The sequence below is a fragment of the Numenius arquata genome, chromosome 2 (assembly GCF_964106895.1).
Source record: "Numenius arquata chromosome 2, bNumArq3.hap1.1, whole genome shotgun sequence".
NCBI classification, from domain to species: domain Eukaryota; kingdom Metazoa; phylum Chordata; class Aves; order Charadriiformes; family Scolopacidae; genus Numenius; species Numenius arquata.
The window spans coordinates 38,743,338-38,762,312 of NC_133577.1; the positions used below are offsets into that span (position 1 = coordinate 38,743,338).

Below are 18,975 nucleotides of genomic sequence, written 5' to 3' on the forward strand. Positions count from 1 at the left end.
TTTAGTTTTGACTATTTGTGAACGTTTTTAGGTTTCCAATTGCTTGAAAAATCAGTACTGAATTAGTAGATGACTATCCTGTGGGCTAATTTGCAAAATACGAATACAAAATACAAATTATTTTTGAGGCAAGTGGTATTGTTCGTTTATTCACCATACAGTGAGTGGTTTTATGCCTCTAAAACCACTTGTTAAACATGAAAAATTAAGGTAGAGGCAGAACACAGTACTGAGATATGCCAGGAATCTTAGCAAAATCTGATTAGATGCTTAAAAAGGAGTAAAAAATCCAAATGTGTTGTTGATGGGAGATGCTGGTTCTGGAGCCATGATGAGAAGGTTTGAGGGGGTCTATTAAGTTTGCAATTTCTTAGCACTGGAGGCATTAAAAGTATCAAATTGTGACCAAAAAAGCAAAATAGTGCCAAGTAAATTTGCATTTCAAAATAACCATAAGTTTGATTTAATGACAAAATAAATATCAATAAACAGTTTTATAATTAATAATAGAAATTGGCAACAGCACTTTTATAAATTACCGATCTGAATTGCTTTTTAAATATTCCCTGAAAAAAAATTATAAGCTATCACGGGCATTACAGTTGTGGGTGTATATACATATATATGTAATCTAGTCATGTAGATACCTCTGCATATACATATTAATATGAAGCCACGCACATATATATATATGCTTTTTAAAGCTCGTTAGTTCTTAAAAGGGTTAAGCAGTTTTAAAATTACCTCAACCCACTGCTTAAACATTGTTGCCTTAATTAATAGCTGCTAACATATGAAGGGCTTGTCTTGGCTCTCAGAGTATAAAAAAAAAAAAAGCAGCAGCATGTCACAGAGCTCCATGTACACTGTTTCTTGTCTACTGCCATTAAAATTAGTCATTGTGGCTAAAACCTGGAAGGTTTGTTATTTCTGGTCCAAGTGGACATACCACCACCTGCGATTTCTTACTCATAGAGTGTCCTTGCGTAGCGTGTTGCCTGTGATTTTTATTTTTTTTTAAAAAAGGAATTTCATTGGGTTGGTTTTTTTTCCAATAAATAGGGATGGCTATTGGTAGTTGCTACTGATTTAGCATTTCTGAATGCGTTTTGCAATGAACAAATATGGGACGAAACTTCCAACAGCTACTTATTAATTTAACTTAGCCAGAGTGAAAGCTAATCCTTTCCAAACGACGAGTTAAAAGTATTTTGGAGGACTGCCACTACCCAGGAGCCAATATGCAAAGCAGTGTTTCTATAATCCATTTTCCAGCACTAAAAGAGTTTGTCCCTTTTGCCAAGTGGAGAGACTGCATAAACTTGGAGTGGAGGTTGGGGAAGAACTTCCCACCTCTCCCTGACTTAAATACTTTAAAGACAAATTTTTCTTACCTGCTTCTTTACAGATAAGACACCTGTAGTACATAGAGATGTTGTAACAAGACACTGTTCTGTTGTCCACACACTGCTTTATTTTTGTGGAATCCACATAGCCAACAGAGATTATTTATTTCTTTTTAATTCTGTATTTGGTGTATTTTCCTTACAAATATTGTTGTTGCTTGTATTTGGTGTTCCCGTTCCCAAATGTGATGTGTGTGCACAGTGAAACCCCGGAGCCTGTTGCAGGTAGGTGGTGCCCCGGGCAGTTCAGGCAGCGGTGGGGCAAATCAGCTTGTGAGCTCTGCAGCCACCAAAACATGGTGCCACTTCAAAACCAGCTTTGTGCCACCGTGGTTGCTGCAGTAGCAGGGACCGTGACTTACAGCTGAGGAGATCTTTTCCGAAACTTTCCAGGAGCAGGTGAGCAAAGAGGACCATGAAGATGATGAGAGGGCTGGAGCACCTCTCCTATGAAGACAGGCTGAGAGAGTTGGGGTTGTTCAGCCTGGAGAAGAGAAGGCTCTGTGGGAAGAAGCCTTACAGCAGCCTTCCAGTACCTCAAGGGGGCCTACGGGAGAAGTGGGGAGGGACTCTTTATGAGGGAGTGTAGTAATAGGACAAGGGGTAATGGTTTTAAACTGTAAGAGGGGACATTTAGATTAGATACTAGAAAGAAATTCTTTCCTGTGAGGGTGGTGAGACACTGGAACAGGTTGCCCAGGGAAGTTGTGGATGCCCCATCCCTGGCAGTGTTCAAGGCCAGGCTGGATGGGGCTTTGAGCAACCTGCTCTAGTGGAGGTGTCCCTGCCCATGGCAGAGGGGTTGGAACTCGATGATCTTCAAGGTCCCTTCCAACCCAAACTGTGCTATGATTCTGTGAAAGATGGTGAATCCTCAGGGCGTTGGCGCTGTCGCACTGGCGGGCAGCGCTCTGCTCCGATGGCAGATCTGCCTTCCCGCTGTGCTCAGGCCTGTAAGGAGCTAAATGCCGTGGTGTGTGGAACGGGCAGTACCGGCGGGTTTCGTGTCCCATCTCACTTGTGGGCTTTGCTCTCTGTGTTGCGACGGTTGCGGTTTGCTGCAACTCCGGTTACACCGGTATGGGGGGGGGCGGGGGCAGATGGGAGGGCACACCGAGCTGCTGCTGACACCGGGGGATATAAGGAAAAGGAACGGCTACTCTGAAACTTAGAAAGCAAAGCTGTGCTGAAATGAAATTATGACACTCAGCCTTGGTGAGAAGTCCCGGGAAGATTTCTGTTCCCTCGCTAACCGCTCTTTTTTGCAGCGGCGGCAGCTCGGCTGTGGAAGTGCGGAACCTTTCCCCCGCACAACTGTGCGGAAGCAGGACACGAAGGCAGCGGCCGAAGCACGCAGCGTGGTCTTCGCTGCCTGAGAGGTGCATAATTCCCCCCAAACCTGCGCTATTTTTCAGCTGCCGGTAGCGCGAGTGGGGCAGGTTGTGTGTCACCCACCCACTCTTCCCTGTGCGCGGCTCTGTACACAGCCCCACCGCGCGCTATTGTTAGGCACCAACGCTAATTGCTGGTGTTTCAAGGCTCCCATCTTCTTATTGCTAACGCCTGTAACAATAATCACAGCCTATATTCCCCATCTCTAGGCATCAAGGAAACAAGATATGATCATAGGCAGTGTGCTAATGTAATTGTAGTATATAGAATATGAGCTTTTTCTGTGTAAACACGGGCCCGGCCACATCCCGTGATGGCTCTTCCTGCAGCCCGTGCGATGGCTGTTCCCAGGCTCACCGCTCAAGTCCCCATTATCTGTGCATCCACCCTTGTCATAACACCACCTCTGAAACACTCACACCGCTTGGTCCTGCGGCACAGCGGGAAGAGGGTGGAATTTTAAATTGAGAAAGGCTGTTTAAGTAGTGTCAGCAGCCTGACTAATTTCACAAAAGGAAGGAAATTCAAAGTTAAGGCTATGGTATATTCTTATCTAAGATGCCTGAAGATTTCTGTGCGTGACAATATGCCCCTAAAATTCAGAGCTGTCCCTTACGTCTTTAATTTCTCCCATTGTGTCTCTCCTTTCTTTATTAAACATCAAAGTGAATTCACAACAGAGAGTCAGCCTAGAATTTAATCCTCTAAATACCTTGAAAATAAAGGTTTAGACTAGAAGTACCAATATATACCCTTAAAACTTCAGTGTAATATAAAAGAGATTCTAATCACAACAGATCATTACAAAGAAGAGTAAACCACTTTAAAAAAAATTAAGTGTCTTAAATATAATAAAAAGGAATAATTAAGAATCAAACAGGAAGCTGCTATTCTGACAATTTAATGATGCTGAATTGGACTGAAAGAATTGGCTTTGCCATTAGAACGCAATGAAAATCTGATAATTTCAAAATGGCACTAGGATCAGATCAAATGGGTTTTTTTCAAAATGAAATGCAGCAGAACCAGAGAGAAGTGGTAGAATTCACCTTAGAAAAACCTTGGAGTGTTTTGGATTCCTACAGCTGCCTGGGGCTGAAGCTGTTAATTTTATCAGACCTGCTTAACATCTTTCGACTAGGGTCTGCCTGGGAATTTATTACCACGTGGAACCCGTGGAAAGTAATGTGGCAGCCCTAATTGCCAAATAGAATAATAAAATATTGATGTTCTTCCAGTCTTATTTCTTAAAAAAAAAAATAAGAAAAGATAAAAATTTGTATCTGGGGCACTATAGCCGGTTACACTGGTTTTCCACTGTGTGCAACATGTAAATGACAGTAGAGTAGACGATGTGCTTTGGGTCTCTGCATGTAAGCACAGAGATATGCAGCCAAGCATTTAAATTCAAGCAAGCTAAACTGATAAAATGCTTGCAACAACCAGACACCTAATTTTCACGTGCATTTCCCACAACTGTGAGTGAATTACGGTCATTTATTTACTGTTACTCATTTTCTGAGTATTTGTGTCTCATGGCTGAGCGTAACTAGGCGCACAATTAAAAGCATTTCATAGATTGCACTGTTAGATTTTCAGTTACTGGAGGGGGCAAGTTGGTGCTTTCTACCTGAGAATCTTAGGAACCAAACTTGGCAAATTGCTGTGATTTGTATTGCCAGGGAGAAAGATGTGATTAATAACAATCAATTGGTATGTAGGAATAAATCCAAGAAGGTGAGATAAAATTATCCGTCACAAGAAATCATCTGTACGGGGGGAAAATGCCCATTTTGGACACCAACAGCGTCGAACTGGAACACAAAGGCAAAGCCTTAAAACACCTAAGCAAGTAGAAACAGACAGCATTGTGAACAGTTGTGTTTTCCATCCTTGCACGTTCCCCTGAAGCACCAGTGAAACCTTCTGTGTTGCTTTTCTCTACGCTGTTCTTATGAGATGTTATAGGTGCTACAGAAAGTAGTGTTTTCTGTGTGCTCTCTGAATTACGTACGTGATCACTGTACGTTCAAACATTATGGACTGAAACATCAGCTCTTACAAAGCCGGATGCGTTCTTTTGAATCAGTGGCCCACAGCTCAGAACATTTCAAGGTGTGGAGAGCTCATAAGCGTCTTGTGACCTATAAAACCCCTATAACAAACAAATAAAAACACAAAACCAACCCACCAAACAAAAAAACCCCACCAAACAACGAAAAACCCAGCCCCAGGCTGAAGCCCCCCAGTTTGTTGCAGGTTCTGTGGAGCAGCACAGCTCTGCCTTCCGACTGCTGGAGTTCTGCTGCCATCCTGTGGCCAGCCGGGCCGCCTCACCAGCCCTCCCAGCAGGGACCTGCCGAGGGGGCGACCGAAAAAACAAGCTCGTGGACTTTCGCCGGTTTCTTGCAAGGGAGGCTGTAACCTGCTGCCTCCTCTGCGGGGTTTGCCGTCACCAGTCTTGATGTGATTTCTGCTTGATGAACCTCAGAGATAAGTAGTATAAAAGCAGGAAGCTGCAAACGATACCAAGGAGGACGAGGTAGCTTACGTAGAGGGGATGGGAGTCCAGGTCCAGAGCACGAGTGATCTGCAACCACGGATAACGCAAAATTAGGAATAGGCACAAAAATTTCACGCTGGATGTGTGAAGCGTGTTCAAGGTGTGAGCTTCCCTGGCCCCTGCCGCCTTTCCCCTTGGTTTCCAGCTGGATGTGACTTTCAGAGTGGTTTGATAGCTGGTTACTGCTATGCGCTATCTGGGGGCTGCGGTGTTTCAGGGGAGCACAGTTCAACTGCTGAACAATTTCAGCAAGCACATAGTTGAGGCTTGTGTAGAAAATAGCTGCCCTTTATCCTCCTTTTTCTTTTCTTTTTTTTCCTCTTCCACTAAGAAGAAAATGATAAAAGAAGTCACTGCTGTAGGGGTATCTGAAGCCACAAATTTAAAAAATAGCGAGTGTAACGTGACTTCATGCATTGATTTAGTGCTTGCCAAATCTGAGGCCTACAACATCTAGTTAAATACAATGGGCATGTAAATAGCATTCTAATTAGTTATCAAATGTTTGTAAGAATTTTTATTGGTGACTTACAAGTTTCCCTGGTACTTGAAATGTAGTATTTCCAACAGTCATTTCATAAGTTTGGTCAGTGAATTGAATTTGCATCATGCCTTGAAAATTCCATCTGAGAAAAGAGATTTTAGAAACCCAAAATGGAACTGGAAAAAAACAGCAGAAAGAAAGAAATTGATATACATACACAAAACTTACTTGAGATCTCAAAAACTGCTGTGTTGCTGCCAAATACAGCAGGTTTGTCTAATTTCGTGATGAGATGCTTTAAACATATGACAGTTTATTATTGGAAAAAATGGCGGCTAAATTTTACATTATTATGTGGAGATGGAAAATTAGGAGAGAGCTAATATCCATATCCATCAAACTCCACTGTCAACTAAGTCTCACTGGAGCTCAGTCTTCATCTACTGGATATAATTCTTTTTACTGAAAAATTTAGCACCCATGTAAGAACCGAGCCTTTCACCAGTGCTTTTTTTGACCAAACTTGTTGTTACCTCATTTTCAGATGGAGACACTGATGTCAAATGAGCAGCCTGACTCCACCATCACTACCCAAGAAGATAATTGCAAAGGTAGGAATAAAGCTGAGTTTTCCTGCATGGGACTCATTCAGCCTCACAGCAGCCAGTCACTGATGGAAACCATCGATGTTCCAGTCTGGAGGGATGGTGGGAGTCCTGTCTTACCTGTCCAGAGGTTTTCCAAGCTTATCACAAAACCGCCACTCAGGTAGAATGATGTAAAAAGGACATTGCCGAAGAAGGCTGAGAGCTGTAATGTGGGCAGCAGTGCTGCCACCCAAAGTGCCATCGCGCGGGCACTGTATACGGCCAGCCACACCGAGAGGAAGTTCAGCAGGAAATGCTCTGGCTCAGGAATGAGGTTTGCCAGCCAGTAGATGGGAACTCCATAAATTATAACAAAAGCGCAGTGTTCTGGGAGCTCCCCCAAAATCTGTTCAGGAAGAAAAAAAGAAAAAAAAAAAAGAGAGAGAGTAAGTTAAATTATAATTACAAAACCACCTGAGATGCACCTTAATGTACTTATGGACTCTTTATAAAAGCTGCAGGACTATAAAAGCTATGGACTGTTTATAAAAGCTCCGTTAGAATGTAATCATCTCCCTGTTAGGTGTTGTCAGTGACATGCAAGAACAATCCACAACAGAAACTGAAATCCGCACTAATTTTTTTTCCAGTTGTGACAATTCCTGTAGCTAATTGTTAAATTGAGAGGATTCTTGTTACAGATTAGATGTCTTGTTTTATTACAGTTTGGCAGCTTCTAAGAATTTAAGGCACTCTCCCTGAGAAACGGTGTGCTTGATAGCAGTAATACTGTTACTGCCTCATGGAAAATGTATGTTTTGTCCAAATTTGGTTGAATTCAGTGTGAGATAAAATTTGAGACAGATTTGGCTGTTGGTCACTTCCCCACTTTGTCCCAAAAACATTCCAGTTCGTAACTCTTAAACTTATTGTAAAACAAAAACATGCTTAGGATTGTCTCAAATATCTAAAGATACGTATAGAGAGTATTATGATTATTCCAGTGAGGGTTGCTACTATCCTCTAATACTAAGGTTGTACCAAATTACATCGATTTCTCTATGAATAATGTGCAATCTTTGTGACACAATGCAAAGAATATTTTTCTCTGGCAACCACTAATAAGCATTTAAAATCTTGTGCAGAAATGGAAACCTAAATTACAGATGCCATGGCAGGCAGAACTCATCTAACAGTGGCAACATCACAAAGAAGAGATTATTCTAAACCCTTGGTGAAAAAGAGGATGACATTTTAAGTTCTAAATTTATTTCTAGAAATTCTGGCTTTTGATGCACTAAATACAGTTGTTTGTCTCTGACCAGTAAAGGTGCAAACGGCTACTGGAAATGTCACAGTTCGTGTTTTGTCATTTCTGTTTTACCCTTTGTTTTAGAGTTTAATAAGAATATTTTGTTTTGCAGATCAAGACTGTAATCAAACTTTCAAAGGTGCTCCAGCGAAAGAAATATGCAGGTATGTAAAACTGTCTAAACCCTTAAATTTAAGTTTGAGATTTCTCAAATTTTGGCCAAACAGTCCAGTGAAAGATTCTTCTTTGGCTTTTCTGTGGGTGGGATCTCAGCCATGACTTATGGAAACAGATCTAAAGTAGTGTGAGGTTTAATCCATTAATGCCAAAGAAGCAGGAACGATAGCCTTAGCTGGCAGACACAAAAGAGCAAAGTCTGATATGAATGTGATCATTTATACAAGAAGGCTTTGGTTTGTTTTTGGTTTTTAATGTTAAAGCCAGCTGTTTGTATTTCCTGGCAACAAAACCGGTTACCTTAGCAAAGAAGTATGGGCTAACAGAGTACATTCCATCTTCCAAGTCATGATAAAGCATAGCTCTTTCCGAATGACCTGCAGGGTAGGAACAAACAGGTTGCTTTCATCCTAGGGTCATATTAATAAGTATAATTTTTCATTGATTTAGGAATTTTCTGATTTTGATTGCTTATAACATTCACAAGAAAACTGACACTTACATTTGGCAATAACATCCAAAATCACTGTGAATGGGATTAGTGCACCTATCATGTACAACAGTGCTGTTGTGTCACGAATAGAGAGTCCAGATTGCTCATGGCCATAGTACAAAAATCCAATTAATAATGACATGAAAAGGGCCTCAAATCCATGGATTAATAACGTTGAAAGATCTCTGAAGTCATTGGAGACTTGACGACTAGGAAAACAGCAACATTGACCATAAGGTATAGTACTTACTAATGCCTCTTACATTCAGATATGTCGCCCCAAATGCTCTGCTAAAATAATTTTGCGGAACCTGCTGACTTTGAGTAGGACGGGAGTTGGGCTGTCTGGTTCTGTAAAGGATTTTACCTAATCAAAGCTATTGAGCTTCTGTGGCTGCCTAGTATTTCAGGCCTGAAGTGCTGAAAGCTTGAAGGAAGGTAATGCAGGTGCGACGGTCTGATTTTGGAGACGCAGAAGCAATTACTTCAGTTATAGAAGTCTCTTTGTTAAGGATCTGTAGCATAGACTAACAATAGCTGATACTGGTGCTGATGGTCTACATGTATTAAACCAGTTGATTGTGTTTCTTTTGAGTACACAGGCATGAGACCCAACTACAATACCCATCAATGCTGGCTGTAATCAGTGAAGACTCCTGGCTTCAAATATGAGGCAGAAGTGTGATGATGGCAACGCCTGAGCCTACCGTAAGGCTGACTGGGCTCGCTGACGGTTGAGTCCCCAGGCTTCAGCATGGAGATCAGGATAGCAGTACCCAAAACCGGGATGCAGGTTCCTGAGCCTGGAGGTTCCTGCTGCTCCTTAAAGCCACGGGCTCCCAGTGATGTGAGCTTGAGGTGACTGTGTGTGGAAGGAGCCCTGGGGCAGAAAGGTGGGGGCCATCCTGACATCTGGCTGCTGTCCTGCTCATGGGGCTGGGATGAGCCTGTAGAGCAACACCTCTGCTCTATGGCTTGCTCAGGCCTATCATGAGGTGTGCACTGTCAGCATGCACTCAATTGTCATTTTATGGTTCTTTCTTATGCTTTAAGTACCTAACTGTCTAAGCTGGAGATGGTATATAACTGTTTAAGCTGGAGATAAGTTACCTTAACAATATAGTGAACTGCTTTAAGACTCCTGGTAACTGGTCACTGGAATGGTGAGGCATGTTGATAGCCTCTTCTGAATTTAAATGGGACCTGTCCAAAAGAAAAAAAGAGAAAAAATTGAAATTAGCACAGGCTGTAGCTGTTATTCCAGATCTGCTGTACAACACACTTCTCTTTACCTTTGCTTGCTGAATGTGGTTGCAACATTGTCATCTTCGGTAACTTTCCATAAGAAATCATCAAAATCTTTGACCTTTTCTAGGAACAGGTTGGCAAGAGTATTTGCTCTTTTTTGGCTTTCCATCTCCTTTTCTGTGGTCTGTTTATCGATACTAGTCAAATCAACTGCAAGATATTATTTGACATGAGTCCATGTGCTACCGATGTGGTAACTTTATGATGTGCTTAGAATCAGAGATTTCATCACGAACAGACAGCATGACCCATTAAGCTACAATGGTTAAAACTTTATCAATTACTTTAGGTAATTAGAGAAGAACAGATTGTTAATGTATATTTTGTCTTGGGAGATGTTTCTTATCTAGTCATTCAACAAATCACTGAGAGATTTAATTATTTAATAATTGATTATTGTAATACTGTAAACTACTATTTTAGATTTTTCTAATTTAATAGTGGCTTGAGAGCGGTGCTGACAATAAACAGTTTGAATTTCCTTCCTGGCATGTAGGCATTTACAATCTGTTATGTGGCCTTGACTTAAATCACATGGGTTTTTTCCATCTGCAAAATGATAGTTATCATCATCTTTTGTATCTTACAGAGGTGCCATAAACTTTACCTGATACTGAGAAAGCCCATGAAGAGCATTATCCAAGGTCAGCATAGTAGCAGCAACAATAGTTGCCTTAGCACTGTTTTTTTTTTTATTTAACAAATCTATTTTTTTAAATCTAAACTTTTACTGGTATTTTCCAATGCTGACCTTCAGTGTAGAGTGACGATACCTGACGTTTTGCCGATGCTTGCTGAGAGAACTATCGTTGCACATTTCATAACTCCTTACGTTAGGCTGATCATCTCTGTTCAGACTCTCTTCAGCAGAAGTTCATGAAAGAAGAAATGAGTTGCCACCTGCCCTACCCCCACCCCTCACCCCCCTCCTTCTGCCATGGTCTCCTGTTTCTCTATCAGACACACAGCCAGCATTTGTGCGTTTCCGTCAGGTGCTCCTTCTTCCTGTGGCATCCTCTACCGTCCTGTCCCATTTCCACCTTCCTGCTGCCCATATTTCTCTTCTTTTTCTATGGGTACTGACTCTGTGCATTGCTGCTAAATGATCTTCCAGCTCCCCTTCTCATCCCTGTTGTATCCATATCGTAGGGGTTTGTTTCTCTAACCACAGGCCATAGCTACAAGTTTCCCCAGGACTGCCTCATATTCTCCATTCCCATATGGGGGTGCTGCAAGCCTTCCTCGAGGCTGTGCTTGGCTGAGAAGGACTGCTCTGAGCCGTGGCGGTGGTAAAGGTCTTCTTGCAGGGCTTGACACTGAGGTTAACTTCTGTTTATCTCTGCTCAGCTGATACGAGCTGACGCCGCCTGCCACATAGGCACAGCCGAAGAGGTTACTCCAGAGCACTGAGGCTGATGGCTGTACAAGGTTTCCCAGCCAACTTGAGTGCAAAGACTGAAGGGCTGGAACTGAACCAACCTCTCTGGTAAGAGACTACTGCTGTTAGATTAACAGGGCAAGATTCCCTTTGCGTGTTGCAAAACCAGAAGAGGAATGGATTTGGAACCACGTAGTTAAATTTCTTTGAGAAGAAGAATAAAAGGATTGCTGTTCTGAGTTCGGTTTTTCTCCCTTCTCTTCCCAGCACTCCACAGAGTGCTGTTGGGCAGCATTCCTTTTCCCATTTGCTGTTCCAGGTGTGTATTATTCCTCACCCTGGGAAACTCGTTTCCCACATTTCTTGATTCAGAAGTCAGAGAACTGGCTACAGAAAGCAATTGATGAGTTCACCCATGTCTTTCTCAGTGTGGGTAAAAGCTTCAACCAGCTAAAGCATGGGAATAAGCGTGCTAAACATGTGGAAGAGTTGCTACACCTGGCAGGGTTAGAAGGAGGATTATTGAAAATTGATTTTGTCCATACCTCTTGTTTTTGTTACGTTTCCTGTTCTGACAAATAAGGATCATATTAAAACCTGAACAGTATTGATTTGAGTCAGTTATAAGGCATTTCTAAGACAGTTATGGTCAATAAAAATCAATGTTAGCTGATACACTTACAAAAGTGAATGATTTCCAGTAACCTTTTTTTATGACAGTACTCGATACTAACCATAGAAATCTGCAGGATTGCTGTACCTTGGGCAGGGATAGCCTAGTTCTGTGAAGTACTGGACCATGTCTCTAGCTGTTCCAGAATAGACAGTGACTCCAGAAGTCATCAGAAGAACTAAATCAAACAGTTGGAAGATATCTGAGCGGGGCTGATGAAGTGAAAGAAGAACTAATCTGTTTCCTCTGGCCAGTCTGGATAATGTTATCACAAGGTTATGTGCAGTAAAACTGTCCAGTCCAGATGTGGGTTCATCAAGTATGAGTATTCCTGCCAAAGACAATAAGTTTAGCTGTGGAAAGCAGCAAGTTTGATTTGAAAAATATGTTCTAAGCGAAATGGTGCTAGTGCATGAAATCTTACTGATATATTCCTTTTTTTTTTGAAGTCCAAAGTACATTCATACCAGCATCACATAATATTCAACAATGGAAATTTCTTCCCCTATCTCTTATTGAACATGATGACCCAGAACAATTATTTTAAATCTTATCTTGCTCCCACTGGAAACAAGATTTTTTTTTTTTTTTTATTGTTATTTTTCATTGGGATGCAGATTTAAGTTCCTTATTAAGTTTACATTCTTCTTTGCAGTTTTGCACTGTCTGTGCAAATATCAGGTATGTGAATATTAATTAATACAATAGTACTAGTTTTGTATCCTGGTTACTGAAAGGATATTTTAGCCTAAATATTTAAACCTCTTGCATTATTCATGTGTAAATGCACAGTATTAATTTAGATAGCTCCTCCTCCTCCCAGCCTGTGCTGTATTTTCCACCTATTTGCACATATATATGAAGATAGGTATGTTTGAATTTTTTGTGTTTGCTTTGCAGTTGATTGATTGTTACAAACTTGAAAGTGTTTTATTAATTTGCCGTGTTTGTGTTGTTATAGATAGCCTCAATCAGTGCAAGGCAATGTCTGCACACAGACATGGTTTCTGTGCTGAGGGGTATAACGTTTGAAATGTAAAGAAAGTTTTTCTTACTTTTTCCCAGAACTAACTATGTTTTTTTATTCAGCACCAGTATATCTATTCCTGGGCATCACTTCGTACAAAAAAAGACTTCTGCTTTCCCGGTAATTGCAAAAATATAGCTTTATGCAAGCAGAGAATTCTCAGCTCCATTTCCTAGTAGAAGAGCTGATGGGAAGTCTTGCTCAGTGAGAGGCTCAGCCAAGATTAGGAGTGCTTTTGATATGTATAAGAACAGATAGGGGATTCAATCCTGCAAAATGAACTGCGGATTTAGCCTCGTGTTTTGCTTCTGCTGAAGATGATGGAAATTTCTAGTTCACCTGCGGCATGAGTCAGCCACGTCAATGAGTTGCACAAGACCACAATGACTGACTATGCAGCCAAGAAAATGACCTTCCCTGTTGACATTGCACATGTAAGTTGGAGGAAAGGAAAACAATCCAGATGTTGTAGGCCAGCAGCCTTCCAAAGTAACTTGTGGCATGTGGTCAGATAAAAAGCAAACCTCATGCTGATATACACAAACCAGAGCACTGCTGGGAGGGTGACTTCAGGCAACTGTCAGTAGTCTGTGTGATGATGATTTTAGAGACCGGTGGGTGAAGGTTTCCGGGGGGCTTTGCCTGGCTCTGTTGCTACTGCTCCATTGGCAAAGGTGACAGAAGCAGAAGTGGGCTGAACTGCTCCATTTACAGAATTATTACTGTAATATTTACATTATTATCTCTGATCAGCACTGATTTCAATTTAAGCAAACAGATCGGCACCCTGCTATGGAGAGGTAACCTCTGGCAGAGGGTGATGCAAGACCTGTTAAGTGTCCTGAGTATGAACTCCTCAAGGTGCCCCAGGGGCAACTGGGTGTATGACTCTTCCCTGACAGCTCCTGTCTGCATTTACTGCCCCATTTCCCACAGTGGGCACAAGGGCAGGTGTCAGGGTTTTGCTTACCTGGGTTCCAGAGCAGCTGCACACCGATGCTCACTCTCCGTCTCTCGCCTCCTGAAACGCCGCGGAGGTACTCGTTCCCTACCCTTGTGTTTGCACACTGGCGCAAGCGTAGTTCTGCTATAACATCTTCTACCTGGGGAGATCCAAAGGGCAACAGAGATAAAGCAGGAGTTCATTTGCAGATTTGTGCATAGATACAGCTGAAAATACGATTAATGTAGTTAAAATTCATCTGAATGTTTCAGTGCCATCTGATCAAGAGACACTGGAAAACAAATCTTGATTTTAGAGATAACATTAAAAAAGGCTCAGCGATCAGCAATTTAGTTCTTCTTTCAGCCTCTCTAATGCTTTCTCTACATTGTCATTTTTTATGAGCTTTGGAACAATTGCTGGTTTCTATCTTGAAAGAAGAAAAAGGTTTATAATTCATAATCTACATAAAAAAATGCCAGATTAGCTGTTCTGACTCCAAACACAGAGGATCTCTTGGATAATTCCTGTCAGACACGTTTTTGACAACTTTATTTTTTCCAACAGCTTAATTACCCTTTTTTTCCTTTGCGAGTCTGAAAAAAACTTTGGAAGGCGCAGTTTGGCAACGAACAATAGTGTTTCTCTGACAGTCAGGTGGGGGAGCAGTCGGTCATCCTGCCGCACATGTGCTATGCATTTCTTAACAAGCTGGGGAGTGCTGGGTTTGTTATTGATCAAGATTTGACCAGACTTGATTTTGCCTCCATGATCCCGGCAGGTTATCACATCAAGCAAGGATGTCTTTCCACCAGCTAGAAAAAACAGAATTGAAAATTAAATTAATTTCCAAGGAATCATTTTGAAAAGTGATTTAGTCACAGACAGAGAACAGAAGTTTTCAGTCTTTAAGGTTTTTTTCCCCAGCCATTCTTGAAGCTTTTCCAAAGCCACAGAGGCAGAATGGTCTCGAAAGAAAATACCAACTACAAGTTCATGTTCAGGAAATCTCTCTGCTCTGGAATGGAGTATGTGGCTGTAACCTTTGTAATTTCTCAGCAGAATTGGGTAGTTGGGCGTTGAGGATAAGCCCACGAACTCAAGAAGCACAGTCTCTTTGACCTCTCGTTACCTCTCTTTCACTTTTGGAACACAGGTGAAAGGTGGTACCCTGCGCTTGGCTGCAAGGCTGGCGCCTAAACGCTCGGTGAGAGCTTGCTCTGTGGAGGGAATTGTGAATTCAGAAACAGCAGCTGGAACAGCTGAATGACTAAGGTGCTGAATGATTATGCACACAATGAGAATCTTAATCATGATTGAAATAAAAATTATTATGACTTAAATAAGACAAAAAGTCATTTAAATAATTAAGAAGAGCTGGCTCATGCTCAGAGGTAAGAAAAGTGAAACAATGAAAACAAAACCTGATTTGGAATTAAATAGCAAATGAATTTTTCCATTTTGCTGTATGATACTGTATGTAAACACACAGAGCTCTCTTATTATGATTAGATGTCATCTATTTCTAGTCTCCCTGTTGAAAGATTAACTCCACACTTGTTTCTTAATATATACATTTTAAAAAGAAACCTATCCGTCTGTAAACCACATATTGCTCTATTTAAGAGTGACATATTGATTGCCATTGACAGTGTGAAACCCATCAGCAGTTTAATCCATTTTACTAAGGCGTTTGATGAAATAGATGATAAACAGCTTTTAAAAATAGTTTGACTAGTTTGCTGAAAGGGGTTTGTGCTCAGTGTATGTTACCTTACAAAGGTGCTATATCTATAACTCAATATGCTATTTCATCAGAAGCTTTTCCTTTTATTATCAGGAGAATCTTTAAGGTACAACTTCAATTGCATTTAGGATATGTGCCAAGGAAAAATTCCCATGGAAATGGGGAAGAAAGACCTCTTTTGTAGAAATAAAGTTAAAACTTCTTTGGCAAATATGCCTTGCCTTTGAGAGAGAGCATCTTCACTGAATCACTGAGCTACCCTGATGTAAGAGTCTAGTGGAGACACAGCATGGGGGGTTTTACCTCCAAAGTATGGGTACTTTTTACTTCAGTTTAACAGGTCATGTGTCTCCTTCTTATCCCCCCAGATGACTCAACTAACCACATGGGGTAAAGGCCATCTCTCCATTAGTCAGCTTCACCCTGGAGAAGATTAAACCAGTCCCACCAGAAAATGAAAGGGAAAAATAAGATGTAAGAAAAGAGAGACCCATTTTAAAGCCAAACAGAAGAGGAACTATCTTCTCCTTAAGTTTCTCTTAATTAATCCAAATGCCATATTTTATCCTGTTAGAATTGCTTCAATCTGAAGGGATTTCCTGCTTACAGCTATGCAAGTTGCCACTGACCTTTCTTATAGGGTCTGGCCTTATTTGTCTGCTGTGTTACTGGGTAAGGTCTGCAACTGGCCTGTTTTGAATCTCAGCCATGAAGCTGATTCGTGTCCAGCAGAGCTTGGACTGCAGGCCATAGTTATAAAAATACCCCACTACACCTCAGGAAACAAACAGCAAATATATACAAGTCATAACAAAATTGGTTTTGAAAATAAATTCTAATTTCCCCCCTCGGTATCATTCTTTGTTTCCTCGTACATTCTAAAGAATGTATTTAAGTGGCACATTTCGAATAGTTTTTTCTCAATTAGATTTTGCCTTTCAAAAGGCTGCAGAGTATTTTACTTGGCTGTGTATGTTTTATCTAAGAGTTGGACAAATAATGAAATTAGGTTGCTCTTACCAGTGCTTCCTATAATAGCTAGCATCTGACCACTTTGAACTTTTAAATTCAGATTCTGAATTATTGACACACGAGAATGGGGATCCGATTTCCAGGTCCATGGCATTTTCATCTGTGCGAGGCTTTCATACCAGGGAATCTGGGATGCCATGTTAACCTAACAAAGGAAGAAACAAGTCCCTTCAATTCCAACAATAAACAATTTAGCAATAAATATCTTTGAAGTTATGATGTTACAAGCAGAGAATTTGTTAAAATAATATTGTTAATCTTCATAAATACATGGAAGAAAGTTCTTTTCCAGCAAAGTATGGTTTCCATACTTTGTTTCTTATTCCTATTAAACACTAAAGCTATCTGGGTCCTCTGTTACTTTAGTAATTTCTTGCTGTTGTAAACTTTAATTTTTTTTTAATTTTTATATACAATTTTAAATTACTCAAAACTGAAAATTGTGAAGTCTACTTCAGGTGCCATGGTGGCACTAAGAGAGATGAAAAATTTCACTGGCTCCCTGAAATCCTCCTTTTATTTGTCATCCTCTCCTTGTCTCCTTCCACATGCTTATTCTTGCCAGCGAAGGCTCCCAACATCCCTAGCTGAACAGAAAGTCCCTCTGCCTCAGCCCTCAGAGGAATAATTTTTGTCAAGACTGAGAAAAAACAGAGCCTAGAAACAAACCTCTTTTCCTGTCTTATCCCATAGATTTTCTAGATATATTTACAACGGAGAGTCTAGCCTGCTGTCAATATTGCAGCCAAGGGCATGATTCTCCTTACAAAACTTCTGTGTATTTGACTGTGCAATGGTCATGTGAAATAGTGTTGTGAACTTCAACTTTTTTCAGCTTTTAAAATGACTTGCATATAGAAACAGATATTGCTGGATGTGCTCCCTGCTGAAGAGAAGATATAAAGTACAACTTTTACCTGGTAGTTGAGTTCTTTGACCTCGAGAACATTTGATTTTCCGCTGTATGTGAAATACAGACTGTTATCTTCTTCAGAGCAAAAAATACTGTCCTGGGCCTTGGTCTGGAAGAGTTATTAGGTTAATTATTATAGTTAATTACAATACTTAAAGTGCTGTTAAAATTTGAATTCAGAAAAGGCGAAGCAGAAAGGGAAGTATATTTTATGGGATATAACAGTATTGTTGATAAGTTACTGTAGTGCAGAAGTCTGAAGGGTTGAAATGAGTTGTCTGTTAATCAGTGTGAAACGCACTTTGTTCTAGCAGCATGTGTGAGGGCCAAACATGCTGCGCTATGCTCTTCTATTTGCTTTCAGTTTGAATGGGATCACTTTCAAAATGGAGATAAATTTTATGCCACCATAAAGAGATTGGACTCTTATTTCTGAGGAAAAAATGTAATGCTTCTGCAGTGTTTGTCTACTGGATCAAAATGGTGCATATTGAAATTCATAAGTTATGGCAGCTAAAAATTAAGGTTCACTGGGAGTATGACAGATACTGAATTCCACAGAGTCTCATTAACTTGGAGGCTTTATGAACAAGAAGGTGTATGACCATGAGTACAGTCTCTCTTCTTTCATCTTTTAAATACACGGTTTGTCAACTGGAACTTGTTGTTCTGAGATATAAGTTGAAATAACAGAGTCTCTACGTGGCTTCATTAACCTTTTGCATCTAACTGCAATTAAGAAGTCTTTGCTGAGGCAGCTTTCTGGCTTTGAGTTTAATTTTGTGTGCAAGCCTATAGTTTTTACTCCAGACAGCCGTATCTCTCCCAGAGCCTTGTTGCCTTTCCTACGAGTCAGACTCATTTCCTAGCCAAGGCAACCGCACCTCTTCCCTGCCTTGCAGACCCTGTCCCTGCCTGTGGTATCTTTGGCAGACAGTGACCACAGCCTTTCTGTGTACCTCCTACCCTCACAGCAAACAAGGCTAGTAATCTTTTCGGTCTAAATACACGGTGGAAAGCAGCATGACACCAAGCAGCCTGAAAAGCCCTCCAAGCTCCCCCCACTGCTAAAGCACTCTGTGCTCTCACTGGCATTGAACTTAATTTTGCAAAAAGCAGGTGGTCCCCAGCAAATGTGGGGAGCCGGTTTTACAGCCCAAAGGCATGTCGTGAGAAAGCCAGTCTTGGCCGTGCTCAGACACCTTCTGCTCCATCCACATATTTGAAGATCCCCTCTCTCAGCCCCACCACCGTGGTGTCTGACCACAGCTTAGGTGGCGCCGGTCTCACCCCCACTGCACTCTTGTTGGGGGTGAGGACGCTTTCTGCTCCCCGTTTCAGAGATGGAGGAGACAAGGACTTGCTGCCTGCGAAAGTCCAGTCAGCAGGCTGGCCACCCGCCTCTCCTAGCTCCCGGGCAAGCACTGGAGCTGTGGGACAGCTGAGCCCAGGGGCTCCTTCCCCGCTCCCCGCAGGTGTTGCTAACCTGGCTCCAGCTGCCACCGTCAAGAGAGACATTTTCAGGAGCTTCCTTCATGTT

General features: G+C 41.4%; 1 protein-coding gene across 2 annotated transcripts; it reads right to left on the reverse strand.

Annotated features, from left to right (window-relative positions):
• Positions 1-5,250: 5,250 nt before the first annotated feature.
• On the reverse strand, positions 5,251-18,972 carry ABCG8 (ATP binding cassette subfamily G member 8). Of its 2 annotated transcripts, XM_074168337.1 has the most exons (15): positions 18,918-18,972; positions 18,726-18,737; positions 18,091-18,095; positions 17,440-17,544; positions 16,511-16,667; positions 14,320-14,558; positions 13,771-13,903; positions 11,835-12,104; positions 9,707-9,872; positions 9,525-9,617; positions 8,424-8,623; positions 8,222-8,298; positions 6,571-6,838; positions 5,894-6,021; positions 5,251-5,388 (listed from the first exon to the last, which is right to left on the reverse strand). In XM_074168337.1, the coding sequence occupies exons 1-15, from the start codon at positions 18,970-18,972 to the stop codon at positions 5,251-5,253; spliced, it is 2,046 nt and encodes a 681-aa protein (XP_074024438.1). The 2 variants fall into 2 exon arrangements, with proteins under 2 accessions (XP_074024438.1, XP_074024439.1); XM_074168338.1 differs by lacking the exons at positions 18,091-18,095; positions 18,726-18,737 and having other exon boundaries at positions 18,922-18,972.
• Between the last annotated feature and the right edge of the window lie 3 nt (positions 18,973-18,975).

Bases quoted from the DNA above. Each gene is read 5' to 3' on its own strand.
- ABCG8 (XM_074168337.1), bottom strand. From the start codon at position 18,972: ATGAAGGAAGCTCCTGAAAATGTCTCTCTTGACGGTGGCAGCTGGAGC. The intron at 8,624-9,524 runs GTAACTTATCTC...CTGTTTTCCTAG, and splicing joins CAGTTCACTATATTGTTAAG to TCGTCAAGTCTCCAATGACT. The intron at 8,299-8,423 runs GTAAGTGTCAGT...CCTACCCTGCAG, and splicing joins TTTGGATGTTATTGCCAAAT to GTCATTCGGAAAGAGCTATG.